We start from the raw sequence: 14,729 nt of genomic DNA on the forward strand, positions 1-14,729 counted from the left end.
TTAGGTAAAGGTATATGATGTGATGAGGTGGGTTCACTGAATACAACAGTTAGGTACAGGTATATGCTGTGATGAGGTGGGTTCACTGAACATAACAGTTAGGTAAAGGTGTATGTGGTGATGAGGTGGGTTCACTGAACACAACACTTAGGTAAAGGTATATGCTGTGATGAGGTGGGATCACTGCACTGCCTGCTCTGCAGAAACACTGTAAGCGGATCCTGTGTTAAAAATAGGACCCACACCCACTCGTGCAGAAACAAGGATTGCACACGGATCCGTGTTGCACGGAAAGAAAACATTGCAGAGAGTCCGGATTTGACACTTTTTCCCAGACTGGATGGGAAAACATATCCAATGCAAGCCTATGAGAGTTCAGCAGCTATTCTGTCCCCCCTCAGGATCTATATCCCAGCCAATGTCCCAGGTGGGCCTCGGGATGTCCCAGGTGGGCCACTAAATGTTCCAGATGGGCAACCAAATGTCCCTGAAGCTGAACTCTGTGGCAGTACAATTGACTTCCATGGCTGCCTCCTGAAATCATTGGCCCGCCCACAAATAAGAGATGAAGCTGGGGGGAGAGAACACTCTGAATGCCGTCTTTCTTCTTTTCTGTCCCCCACTGTTTTTTTGGGTAGCATACTTAAATTTGTGACACTGTTTAATTACATATTGGAAAATTCTGTCTAATTATATGGGTTGGAGGGTACAATGCTTACAGTGAACCTATGAGGAGGAATAAGGTAAAAGTTACTTACCTCAGTAGAGGGAAGCCTCTGGATAATCCAGAGGCTGTCAGGATCATTCTTGAGTCAGAATCATTCTCAAATTGTCAGAATCATTCCTGTGCAAGGGCCCTCTAAACCTATCCGACAAGCACTTGTCATATTTGTTCTTGGCTCTGCACTCCTGTCCATGTACAAAGCACTGATGTGCTGCTCATGGGCAATTGTAGTCCGCACCTATACAGTAACATGAAGCCATTCATGCAGGAGCAGCTTTATGGTACCATGGAGGTGTCGGCCAGACGGCCATACTCGCACATGTAGATAATGCCTCACAAAAATTATTTTTGCATTTTTTATTTATTTGTGAATTTATTAGGATGGCTCTAATGGTGCTCTGTAAAAATTATGTGTATCAGCAACAAACATCTCTCCCTGCCCTATATATGTTTTTCAATGTTTATTTGTGTTGGTATGTAATATCCTGTGCCCGCCTCCTGACAATGGCCAGCCCCCTCATTCCCCCCTTCCTGTCTTGTTCCAGATTGGGTCCACAAAAATCTAGTCGCTGTAACTAAAATTATTTGCCTGCATTTTGCTCCAAAGATATCTGGTTTTTGTATGTATCAACCTTAAAGGATTGAACAATGCAAAGATTTTTAGTAGTTATTCAAATCAGGTTCTTTCCTGTTCCTGTTTCTGAGTCAGGCCATTGCACTTTATTTACAATGGGAAGGGGAAAGAGATAAACTCTGCCTGCAGTAATCACATCCCCAGTCCGAGTGTTTGGAGTGAGAGGAATAAGGGAGGTGGTATTATTTCATTTTAAAAATACTAGCTGCTTGGTTATGCAGAAGGTCTTTTGGTTTCTGTACAATCTGAGCCAAACCTAGAATATAACTGCAGCCAGTGGAGTTAGAATGACAGCAGAACATCTGATATGCATAGTCATTCAGACAGCATACCATAAGAAGCAGAGAATTACTACAAGAAAGCAGCTATCAGTGGTTCTGTCCATACTCTCTTCAGTATAGGATTACTATTAGAACACAAACCCCTGTAGATGTAGAGAGGAGTGTCCTGAAGTAGATATTTGAAAGACAAAGGGGAAAATCGAAAGATCAAAACAGTGTAGTAAATCAAGTAGTATCCAAAGTATGAAGAGGCTTAGTCTGAGCTTTTATGGCCATTAGGCTCATTATATACAGGGCCGGTTCTAGACTTTTGTCTGCCTGAGGCAAACTTGTGAGGATGTGCCCCCAACCCCCCCCCCCACACACACACACACACACACACACACACACACGCCGATTTGGAATGATCACACAGCACCTGACAATTTACTCTGCTTCATTTAATGTTTTCACATGACATGCTGCAGCTCAACACAATAGCATACTGGTTGGCTGTGGGTCTGTGACAAACAAACTGCTTACCCTCAGCCACTCCATTCCTCCTCAGTCAGGACAGCAGTGCCACCTCCTCCCTTCTGCTGTGCAAGTCAAATGAAACACTGCTGTTCTCCTACTCCCCCTCTTCACTCACTGTGAGACTCCTCACACAGCACAACAAGCTTCTTTTCCCCAATGATGACCTCTTCACCTTGCTCTCCTCTCGCTTCTCCTCCTACTCTCGACTGCATACTGTTAGTGGAAACACAGTACAAAAATGCTGCCCCATAACCTCTGCCGCCTGATGCAAATGTTTCACCTTGCTTCATGAGAGAACCGGCCCTGGTTATATATCTAATGAAGCAGAGCTTTTAGCCTGCAAAAGACATTGTGGCAAGCTCAATAAAACCTGTGGATGTAGAATTCCCAGGAAAGTGCTAGGTAAGTGTCAGGCATTTTATCATGAGCTCTGTATGTCTTGAAAAAGAAAAAAATCTAACTAAACATGCAGAGAGAAATGCAATAATGGTAATCCTACATGCAAAGCCAGGCTAATGAAATACATGACTTCGCAATTGACCCATTATTCCTTCTCAGGCACATTTCTGAAGTGAAGAAAGACGAATACCCTATGGCACTATTGATCAATGTCTCATATGTGGATGCAGATGAATATATATCTGTGAGTATTATTTTTCTGTCTCAATTCTTAGCAATGCATGATCACAGGACATGACCTGCAATTTGTGCCCTTGTTGTTTTGTAATTATCAGTGTTTAATACAGTATGTTGGTCTGGGATATCACAATGTGATGACTAGGGAAAAAAGTCTGATATTTACAGAATCAAAATAGGGTTATAAAGAAATATTAATTTTCTCAGAAATAAAAGTTTCTGATTAAATATAGTGTTTAGAAAGGAATAGCAAAGACAAAGTATCAAGGTATCATGATAGGTATGGTATGGTATGGTATGATGTATAATATGGATGAGGCTGACAAAGTCATTTCTATTTGTTTACATTAATATTTCATATCATTATTTGCTTTATCAGTTTCAAAGAGATGGAGTTACCTGTGTATTTATTTGTGTAAAAAATTGTAGGTTTTGTAAAATTAATCAAGTAGTAGTTTCGGAGGTATGGAAGTGACATCTGCAATTTATTGCTGAATGTATGGTAAACAGCCTCTGTGTGGTCATTCCCGCAAGACAATGTCACTAGTTCACATCTGGTTGGGAAGCTGAAGCTGCCGAATCCTTACTTATTGTATTTCTCACATTTGCAAGCCATACGGAAATACATGACAATGAGCTGTGCTGAAAAATCATTCAACTTCCCTTCTGTTAAAATGTGCCAATGAAGACTGAAACTGCTTTAAAGAGAATCTGTATTGTTAAAATCCCACAAAAGTAAACATACCAGTGCGTTAGGGGACATCTCCTATTACCCTCTGTCACAATTTCGCCGCTCCCCGCCGCATTAAAAGTGGTTAAAACAGTTTTAAAAAGTTTGTTTGTAAACAAACAAAATGGCCACCAAAACAGGAAGTAGGTTGATGTACAGTATGTCCACACATAGAAAATACTTCCATACACAAGCAGGCTGTATACACCCTTCCTTTTGAATCTCAAGAGATCATTTGTGTGTTTCTTTCCCCCTGCATCTCTCATGCACTGAAGTTTCAGGCTGCTCTTTTCTTCCTGCAAACAGCTTTGCCGTTGTCTGTAATTCTTCACTATGTGAAAGCCCAGCCAGCTCAGAGGATGATTTATCCAGCTTGTAAAAGATAAGAGAGAAGAGAGAAGCTGCTCTAATCTAAATAACACACAGGCAGTGTGCATAGAGGGGTCTGGAAGGGGGAGTTCATAGCAGAACCACAACACTGAAGAATTTGGCAGCCTTCCAGACACAGGCTGACAAGTCTGACAAGAGAGAGATAAGTTGATTTATTACAGAGACTGTGATAGTACAAAGTGCTGCAGTAAGCCAGAACACATTAGAATAGCTTTTGGAACTTGTAGGATGATAAAAAACAGGATGTAATTTTTGTTACGGAGTCTCTTTAAAGCAAATGTGGGACTGCAGCAATAACAAATTACCCCAACACTGAAAACATATGGATCACATTTCCTTAGACAATATTGCAGGCTTAAGAGTAAATATACATATATAATACTGATCTGTGACTAATTAGGGCTTTATTTGTTCACAGATTTTTGTACTACAGGCTAATTCAAGGGCATACAGAATTACACATTTATTATTATAAGGTGCAACTGCAGAAGGTTTCTGACTTTACAGATGTATATCTATTTTAAAGGAAAAGTAATGAGTAAAGTGGTAAAAGTAAGATGGACTGGAGGAAGAATAGGTCCTGGACCTCATTCATTTCTATACATTGTTCTTTTATAGGGGGGTATTCTAAATGTTTGGACGAGAGTGTGGCCCTCCTTACCTTCCCTCCTTGCAAGGTGCCACTGTCCAATGTTAAAGAAGAACTGTAACCAAGGATTGAACTTCATCCCAACTAGAGACGGCCCGGACTGTTCGCTCAGGGAATAGTTCACAGTAAACATTGCGTGTTCGCACAAACAGGATGAAAACTGAAAAGGCACCCAAACAATAAAATGAATTAAAATCTATAAAATAAATAAGGTTTGAGGTGGCTTACCTCAATGAAGACAAATTCATATATAAATGAATAATCTTTAATAGCACTGGCAATGCGTGGTCTCCGCCCACTTCCTCAGACCAAATCAAGTGCCACACTATGTTCACTTGGTGCTCTATATCTGGCTCTGAACATAGCGTGGCACTTGATTTTGCCTGAGGAAGTGGGCGGAGACCCACGAAACGCATTGCCAGGGCTATTGAAGATTATTCATTTATGTATGAATTTGTCTTCATTGAGGTAAGCCATCTCAAACCTTATTTATTTTATAGATTTTAATTCATTTTATTATCATTGGGGTGCCTTTTCATCCTGTTTGTGCATTTAATACCCATCCCCATCCCAGAGTAGAGGATACCCTTGGACTACTGGTCTCTAGGACCCTTTTTTCCTTGAAAGGTGCGACCATTTCCAGCTGACTGGGACCCCCAATTGGAGTCGGGTTTATTGACCTCCACCTGCTGGCAGTGGTTGGTTGCCCCATTGCAACCTCCCTTTGTGAGTACCCTCTGTATACGATTTCTTATTTCATCTTTTGAGTGTGACGTACTGCACCATTTGGGCTCCCTTTGTCTATGTGCTTTTTTCGTTTAGGGTGACAGCTCACCCCCCCCCCCCCCACTTTATTGCGTGTTCATGTTCGCGTCTGTTCGCGTACATATGGTGTGTTCGATTCGCCCCCTATACATTATAATGGAGCCAAAAACTGACCCCCTCACCCCAAAGTCAGCAGACACATGGCAGCCAATCAGCTATCCTCCCGCCCCACCAATCAGAAAGCCAGCACAGCAGCCATTTTACACTCTGACTGTGGCTGCTGTGAAGGAGACTAGAGGCAGAGCATTTCTGCAAATAGGGGAAACGTTAGTTAGGCCTGTGTTATGCTTCCCATGCACTGGCAACATTTAACACCACGTGCAGTGCATAAGAATTGCAAGAAATGCAGATTTATCACTATTGTGGAAATACACAGAGACTCAGACCAGGAATAAGGAAAATAACAAAGGTTTATTGTAATTGTAACCATAAATTAAGCAAGTGGCATCAAAACGTACATTGACTTCATGCACGGAAACTATGCAAATAAACTAGGCAATCAAAATAAGGAATAATGCGACTGCAAATGAAACCATACATACAGGACTAGCAATTTAATTCAGGGATATATATATGCTAAGTGCTCCCTGCATAAAGTGGATATGCAGGATACCCTTAAAGAAAACCTGTACTGAAAATAAAAGTCAAAATAGGCATACACAAGTCATACTTACCTTTCATGTAGTCTACTCCACAATCTCTTTTTCCTATTCTGCGTCCTGTTTGTCCACTGTGATCAATGGAATTCTCCGTCCTCCATTTTGAAAATGGCCATTACACAATAACAGCTGTCTGGTCAGCACACAGTTAAACTGTAACATCGCTCACTTGAGCCATAGGGAAACATGGACATTGCCTGGTACATCTGTTTTCCTCTCAGCTATAACTATAACTATAGCTATAACTGACAGCAACTGATATTTTACTGACAGCAACTGATATATTTCAGATCTGACAAAATATTGTCAGAACTGGAAGGGATTATTGTCAGAAGAAAATGGTGAGCTTCTGAGAGGAACTGATGGCAAGTTAACTATGTAATTTTCATTTGAAGTTACCTCATGTGTTTATTTTAAATATTTTTACTCAGTACAGGTTCTCTTTAAGCATATATTTTAGGGTGCACACTTAACCCTGGAACCTGGTTAATATATACACATGAACTATATACAATATATACACTCAGGCAACTAAACCAGATATTGACAAGCAATGGGTAGTCATACAAGCAAGGTCAAAACCAGAGAATCATACAGTAATATAATCGCTAGACAAAAAATCAGTCAAGGTCAGGAATAGCAAAGGTCATACACGGCAGGTAACAAGGATGCAGAGAACAGGAGCAAGGCAGGAAGGGCTAGATCACAGGAATCAGGACCAGGTAAAAGGCTTGAAGAACTAGCAATGAACTGGTCTGCTGGAGCTGATTATATAGTGTGCTGGGAGGTCAGATAAAAATATCTAGCTGATCTCAGACCTGCCCTCATTAGCAGTCTGCAATAGAATAGTTCCTGAAGGAGAAACCTCTGCTGGTGGGAAGAGAGCAGTTCAGGTTGCATAATCTAAGCAGTTCATCCAAATAGTTTGTGATGTTACCAGCAGATGCGGATCGTAACAGCCTGTGTTCTGTGTCCCCAGTGCAGTTTCTTGCTGTGACAGTCCCAATTCAACAATCTACGTAACCCCAAGAACCCTTCTAAGGGCTGTGTTTTGATCTTGTGATATTGCTATTCAGTGTGTCCACACAGTGCACTTTAGCTGTTGCAGACAGGTGCAGTCAGTGCCACCCTTCTAAGGGCTGTTTTTCTCTTTCTTGCTATTGCTTGCTATTGTTATATTGCAATTCTGTGTGTCCAGTGCGCACATTAGCTGTTGGAGACAGGTGTGCTATTCCTCGTAAGGCACCAACCATAACCCAATAATCCTTCACCACAACTACGGGCATTTAGTATCCACTACTGCCCCCTGTATAAGGCCTCAGTGCAGAAGTGCTGCCTAAGACGTCTCTGTGAGCATTCTCGCTTTATGTGCATACTGTCTGCAGGAGGGATGCAGCTTTCAGAGCTCTGCGGTCCCAGACGGATGGAGAAAGGTAAAAAGCACTTGCAATACCAGACTCTGCTAAAGCTATGCTATGGCTATGAGAGAGCTTTGACTTACTGCCTGGCTGGTTACAGGCTATCACGCTGCAGCTAATCAACTACCTAACTTTGCTTATTGGTATGCTGGCTTGCATGATCGGACTCACTTGACTTACATCTCCAGGAGATGCATATCATTCCAACCTATGGTTGTTTGATTGCTTAAATTATCATCCTATCTAACAGCAGGCCTACTTCGGACTGTATTTTTGCTGAACAGCTATTAGCTTTGATTAACACTCATCATCTTTTAGTATTGGCCATTTATATAGCTAGTCAGAGTATCCAATTATATTTTGTGCATTGATTACCTAGGATATGCCCTATATGCATGGAGTGTGTATGGCAGCAGTGTATGTGTGGCATCTGAGTGAGTGGGGGCAGACCCCTCTATACTTTTCGAGGCTTCTAAAAGTGTTTTTATCTGTGTGATTTTGATTATTGCCCTTGAATGTTGTCCACAATAAACTATATCTTTTTGGGAAAATGAGGCTTGATCTAACTTCTTTTTGTGCTCTCCTTTACTAAATAATGTCAAAAACACCTGATCTGCTGCACGCTTGTTCAGGGTCTATGGCTAAAAGCATTAGAGGCAGAGGATCAGCAGGACAGTCAGGCAACTGGCATTGCTTGAAAGGAAATAAATATGGCACCCTACATATCCCTCTCAATACACTTTAAATTTAAATTCCTTAAAAAAACACTTGAGGACCGCGGTCTTAAACCCCCCTAGTGACCAGGCCATTTTGTACAAAATAGGCCACTGTAGCTTTAAGGGTTCGCTGCAGAGCCATACAACTCAACACACAAGTGATTCCCCCCACCCACTTTTCTGCCCACCAACAGAGATTTCTGTTGGTGGGGTCTGATCGCTCCCCAGATGTTAGTTTGTGTTTTAATAAATATTTATTTCCTTTTTTTAAATAAATGTTACTATTTTTTTTTATTTTATTTTATTATCCCTGCCTCCCCCTGCCAGCCAATTACAGCGATCGGATACTGTGATAGGAGTGGCGCACCGTCATTCAAGTGGGGATGCGCAGGCATCGGTGCGCACTATCCCCAGCAATCTCCACCCTTAGCACTTCATCCCAATTGGTGTGGAGTGGTCCTGTGGCTGCCGCTCCGCTCACACCAATCGGCGTGGAGCGGAAGTTAAGTAGTTAAATTCAAATCCTTAACAAAAATCTTCATTTTAGGATGAGCAAAATGTGTTTTCATTCAGCAGGCGAAAAAACTTTTCCCTGTTTGGTCTCATATTTGACGATAATAAATAATATAATAAATAAACAAATAATTTGACATCTAAAATTACTAACTGAATAAATAGAAAAGAATGCTTAAATGATAAAAATAAGAGACATCTCCTGTGCGATTATTTTAGCTTGGCTCGAATCTTTAGATGGCTCGAACCTCCGATTTTCGATGGCTCGAACCTCCGCAAAAAGTTTGGTTCGCGCAAAGTTCCACGAACCACAATAGACTTCAATAGGGAGGCGAACTTCGAAAATTAGAAACATTTATGCTGGCCACAAAAGTGATGGAAAAGATGTTTCAAGGGGTCTAACATCTGAGTTTTTGCATGGGGGAGTGGGATACACACCAAAAGTCCTAGGGAAAAATCTGGATTTGACACACAGCAGCGTTTTAAGGGCAGAAATTAAATTGGAGGCCTAAAGTGCTTTAAAACATCTTGCATGTGTATACATCAATCAGGGAGTGTAATTAGTGTACTGCTTAACACTGACAGACCAAACTCACTGTGTAACGCACCGCAAACAGCTGTTTGTATAGTGACGGCCGTGCTGGACTGGTGCGCACCATGGCGAGAGTGCAGGCCATGGCTGTTTTCAAGCCCATATGGTCGCCGGGCTGAGGTAGCTCAATGACAGAACAACAGTGACTGTCCAGCTGATCAAATTTGGTCTGTCCACAATGAAGCAACGACCTTATTATCTTATTTATTTATTTATTTACTTGTTGTATTTATAAAGCGCCAACATATTACGCAGCGCTGGACATTAATTTAGGTTACAGACAATATTTAGGGGTGACAAACAGCAATATGACAATACAGGAATACAAGAAAACCAGATCACACAGCACAGTATGAGTACAAGGTAATGCTTAGTCAGTCACTGGATGGGAGCATGGAGTTAGGCAAGTTAGGTTCACTCAAATGCATAGCATGGGTGCACAGTAATGGAGGTGCATGATCAGGTAGGACACAAAAGGAGTGAGGACCCTGCCCAAAGGCTTACAATCTAGAGGGAGAGGTAGGGACACGAGAGGTAGGGGACCAGAGTTCGGCTGTGGGTTTAGAGCAATTGTGAGGGGTAGTAGGCAAGAGTGAAAATGTGAGTTTTGAGGGCCTTCTTGAAGGTGTTGAAGGAGGGGGCTGCCCTAATGGGTGGAGGTAGGGAGTTCCATAGTGTCGGAGCGGCTCTTGAGAAGTCTTGGAGGCGTGCATGGGACTGGGTGATGCGGGGGACGGTCAGGCGAAGTTCATTGGAGGAGCGGAGTGAGCGGCTTGGTGTGTATCTCTGAGTAAGATCAGAAATGTAGGTTGGACAGGTTTTGTGGATAGATTTGTAGGTCAGACACAATATCTTGAATCTGATTCTGGACTGGATTGGAAGCCAGTGGAGGGATTCACGGAGGGGAGCCGCCCTGGTGGAGCGATGGGAGGAGTGCCCCCCCCCCCCCAAGACACTCATATAGCCGGCGGTCATTGCTTCATTGTGATACACAAGCCCCTTCACCGCGGCAAGGTAACGATCACGAAGGGGAATTGACACATGTACATGCCTTTTGTTTTATTGCTGCAGCTGCAGTGCAGCCAGAAAAATTAGGCAGGCATGTACACACAACAGAAAAATTGTTATATCGGCCGCTGCTAGCAGCAGCCTTAAAAATTCAGGAATCCGCCTGGAGCCCTGGACCCTGTTGGTGGTGGCAGAGAAGGACGTCAAGCGGCCTGCAGGCAGAGATGCTGTGTGGGGAGCAACTTAGTCTTGGGGCAGGCGGTCACACGGTGTGCAGGCAGAGATGCTGTGTGTGAGGACTGACTTAGTCTTCGGGCAGGCCTGACCGTGCTTTGCAGACCACGTGGTCAGATGGACCCTTGACCCAACGCTGTGTGCCAGAGATGACACCACTTGCCTTTCAACATCACGGTACAGTTTAGGTATTGCCTTTTTTGAGAAAAATTGTGGCCTGGTATCTTCCACGGCGGTGTATGGCTTTGCTTTTGTGTGCTGCTTTTCATCCCATTGCAGTTTGTGGTCATCCCATTGCAGTTTGTGCTTTGTCGTCATGTGCCTTCTTAAGGAAGTTGTCCCTATGCGGGTCTTAGTCTTTCCACTAGAGATGGCCCGAACTTCCGCAAAATATTTGGTTTGCGCGAACTTCCACGAACCGCAATAGACTTCAATGGGGAGGCGAACTTGGAAAACTAGAAAAAATTATGCTGGCCAGAAAAGTGATGGAAAAGATGTTTCAAGGGGTCTAACACCTGGAGGAGGGCATGGCGGAGTGGGATACATGCCAAAAGTCCCAGGGAAAAATCTGGATTGGACGCAAACCAGCATTTTAAGGGCAGAAATCACATTGAATGCTAAATTACAGGCCTAAAGTGCTTTAAAACATCTTGCATGTGTATACATAAATCAGGGAGTGTAATTAGAGTACTGCTTCACACTGACACACCAAACTCACTGTGTAATGCACCGCAAACAGCTGTTTGTGTATTGACGGCCGTGCTGGACTGGTGCGCACCCTGGCCAGATTGCTCTTCCTCACTCAGTGATGTCAGGTAATGTCTGACTGCCTTATCAACTTTTGATGGTTCTTTCTCTACCATTGTTAAAGCTTACATCTATTTTTGTAAATACTTGCTCTGCTTGCTGTTCAGTACCTGCATCAAGAATCTGTTATGGAGGCAGGGCCGGCCCGCTCATGAGGCGGGGTGAAACTTTTGCCTCAGGCGTCACTTCTTGGGGGGCGGCAACCGCCCGTCCGTGGGTGCGGGGGGCCGGCCGCCGAGCTGGAGGGGGTAGCGGGCAGGAAGGGGGGATTGGGCCTAGTGGTGGGGAGGGGGGGTCGGACCCCCCCTCCCTCGCCTGGGTCCCCCGATCTGCGCTCCACCTCCTGCGTTAAATAGCTCCGTAGCTGCCGATAGTAAGAGGGACGGGCAGGGACCGCTCACCTCTTCCGCTTACAGCGTGCGCTCCACTGACGTCACTTCCTGCACCGCCGCCCACTTACAATTCAGTGGGCAGCGGTGCAGGAAGTGACGTCAGTGGAGCGCACGCTGTAACCGGAAGAGGTGAGCGGTCCCCGCCTGCTACCCCCTCCAGCGCGGCGGCAATTTTTCTAAATTTGCCTCAGGCGGCAAAAAGTCTAGGGCCGGCCCTGTATGGAGGGCAAGTCTGCCATTGTGAGTGACCAGGGGTAATGGCCGGGGAATCAGGGTTCGATTCCGGTCTGGAGTGGGAGCCTAAGAAACAGCTACCACCCCCGCACATCCAAGGAAGGCAGCAGGCATTGCATGCACGTCCCGAGGTAGTGACCAAAAATACCAATACAGGAGGACTTTCGAGGCCCTGCTGTATACAGTATGTGAAATGAATAAACTTTAAATCCTTTAACGAGAATCTGTTATGAAGGGCAAGTCTGATGGTGCCTTCACTGCGACTCACCAGGTTCTTCACCTCCTCAAGGAGGCAAGAATCTGTTATGGAGGGCAAGTCTGCCATTGTGAGTGACCACGGCGGGTAATTGCCGGGGAATCAGGATTCTATTCCGGTCCGGAGTGGGAGCCTAAGAAACGGCTACCACCACACATCCAAGGAAGGCAGCAGGCATGGCATGCACGTCCTGAGGTAGTGACCAAAAATAACAATACAGGAGGACTTTTGAGACCCTGCTGTATATGTGAAATGAATCAACAGGTAGGTAGGTATATGCAGTAATGGGTATTACAATGTGCACCTGTCACACAGACAAGTAGTGGACAGGCACAGTGACACTAAGTGCGCTCACTTAGGTAGCTGGGTGCACTGAACAACAGGTAGGTAGGTATATGCAGTAATGGGTATTACAATGTGCACCTGTCACACAGGTAGTCACTGAATGTGCTGGGCCTGGCAGTGGCACACACACAGTATGAATTAGCAAGGCTGTCTATGCAACACAAGTGTCAGTGGGACACACAGAAAAAAAAATAGATCACAAGAACAAGATTAGCTCTCAAAAGAGCTGTTGTGGGGTACTATTTTAGCAATAAGAATCAGCCAGGAGCAAGCTAAGAAGCCTACAAGAGCCTAACTAATCTTTCCCTATGAGAGTTTGCCAGCAGCTGTCCCTTCTCTCACTACTGCAGGCACAGGAGGCTACAATGTGCCTGCTGACTGCGATGTAGAGGGTCAAAGTTGATTCTGTTGGTGCACTATAGGGGCAAACCAAACTTCCGCAAAAGTTTGCCTTAGATGGCAAACGCGAACCGCCATAAGTTAGCCGGGAACCGTTCGCCGGCGAACCGTTTGGGCCATCTCTACTTTCCACAGCTCAATTTTTGGTGGTAGAGAGTACAGATGGCATTGCTCTCATCTGAGGCAGACACACACAAAAATTTCCACACTGCTGAGCCCTGGGGCGATGGCACTTTGGTGGTGACGGCCGACTGAGTGTTAAGTGGGGTGCCAGAATCACAGCAGGAGGAGGAAGATATGTCACGGTTCTGTGCGGAGGCTGAGGAAGATGAGGTGTTCTGTGTTAAATAGTCAACTACGTCCTGACAATCTTGGGGGTTGATGGCACGCACCTTCTGAACACTGTACTTTGGTCCAGGGCCGCACAAAATCACGACAGCACAACCTCAAACAGACCTGCCTCTGCCTGTTTTGCCCATACTGGGGGGATGAAGTGAAAGGTATGCACTGACTTGACTAATACAATGTGCAGTCACACAGGTGCAGTGAACAGGTATGCAGTGACTGGTATCAATACAATGTGCAGCAGTCACACACACAGGTACCGTGAACAGGTACAGTGACTGACTGGTATATAACACTGCGTGCGCTCACATAGGTAGGTAGGTGCACTGAACAGGTGGATATGCAGTGATTGGTATTACAAATGTGCAGCTGTCACATACACAGGTACCGTGAACAGGTGCAGCAACTGGTGATATATAAAACTGCGTGCGCTCATGTAGGTGCACTGAACAGGTGGGTATGCAGTGATTGGTATTACAAATGTTCAGCTGTCACACACACAGATACCGTGAACAGGTGCAGTAACACTGCGTGCGCTCACGTAGGTAAGTGCACTGAACAGGTGGGTATGCAGTGATTGGTATTACAAATGTGCAGCTGTCACACACACAGGTGGTCACTGAATGTGCTGGGCCTGGCAGTGGCACAGTAGGAATTACCAAGGGGCCAATTCCACCAGCAGCTGCGACTGACTGACTGGGCTGTATATGCAACACAAGTGTCTATGACACACACACACACACACACAAAAAAATAGATCACAAGAACAACATTAGCTCTCAAAAAGAGCTGTCGAGGATGAGGAGTGCTTTTTAGCAATAAGATCAGCAAGAAGGAGCAACCTACCAAGCCAAACACAAGAGCCTAACTAAGCTTTCCCTATGTCAGCAGCCAGGTTCTCTCCCTTCTCTAATTACTGCAGCCACACGAGTGAGTGAAATGGCTGATGCTGCCTCTGTTTTATAAGGAAGGGGGGGGGGGGCTCCAGGAGGGAGTGTAGCCTGATTGGCTACCAAGTGCATGCTGACTGTGATGTAAAGGGTCAGAGTTGACCCTAATGATGTAGTATAGAGGGCGGGTCGAACTCGCATACAGTTCGCAGTTCACCACAAAGTTTGCGCTAATAAGTTTGCGTGCGAACCGTTCGGGCCATCTCTATTGGCAAATGGTGCTATTTTACAATTGAATCACATGAGAACATATTAGCATGTGGCAGATTATTACTAGTTTCAAATGCTAGAAATAGCTGAAATTGAAGCAGGTGCCCTGTGTCTCATATTGACCAAACACTATACGACAGTATGGTGATACAATTCACTTTTACATTATCTTGGTAATATAAAAGTGGACCTGACCAATATGTCTCAACTACATCCAAACTGCTGGTCCTACTCCTTACATTAAGGTGGGCATACAGAAGTAGATT

The 14,729-nt window shown here is 44.5% G+C and overlaps 1 protein-coding gene across 1 annotated transcript in view; it reads left to right on the forward strand.

The window, feature by feature from the left end:
* The window catches only part of LOC137527192 (rho GTPase-activating protein 20-like), a 275,894-nt gene that overhangs the window by 143,018 nt on the left and 118,147 nt on the right, over positions 1-14,729 (forward strand). The window contains exon 6 of the mRNA XM_068247674.1: positions 2,714-2,798. Within this exon, the coding sequence (XP_068103775.1) occupies positions 2,714-2,798 (85 nt within the window). The remainder of the gene's footprint in view (positions 1-2,713; positions 2,799-14,729) is intronic.

Source organism: Hyperolius riggenbachi, chromosome 8, assembly GCF_040937935.1.
Source record: "Hyperolius riggenbachi isolate aHypRig1 chromosome 8, aHypRig1.pri, whole genome shotgun sequence".
Taxonomy (NCBI): domain Eukaryota; kingdom Metazoa; phylum Chordata; class Amphibia; order Anura; family Hyperoliidae; genus Hyperolius; species Hyperolius riggenbachi.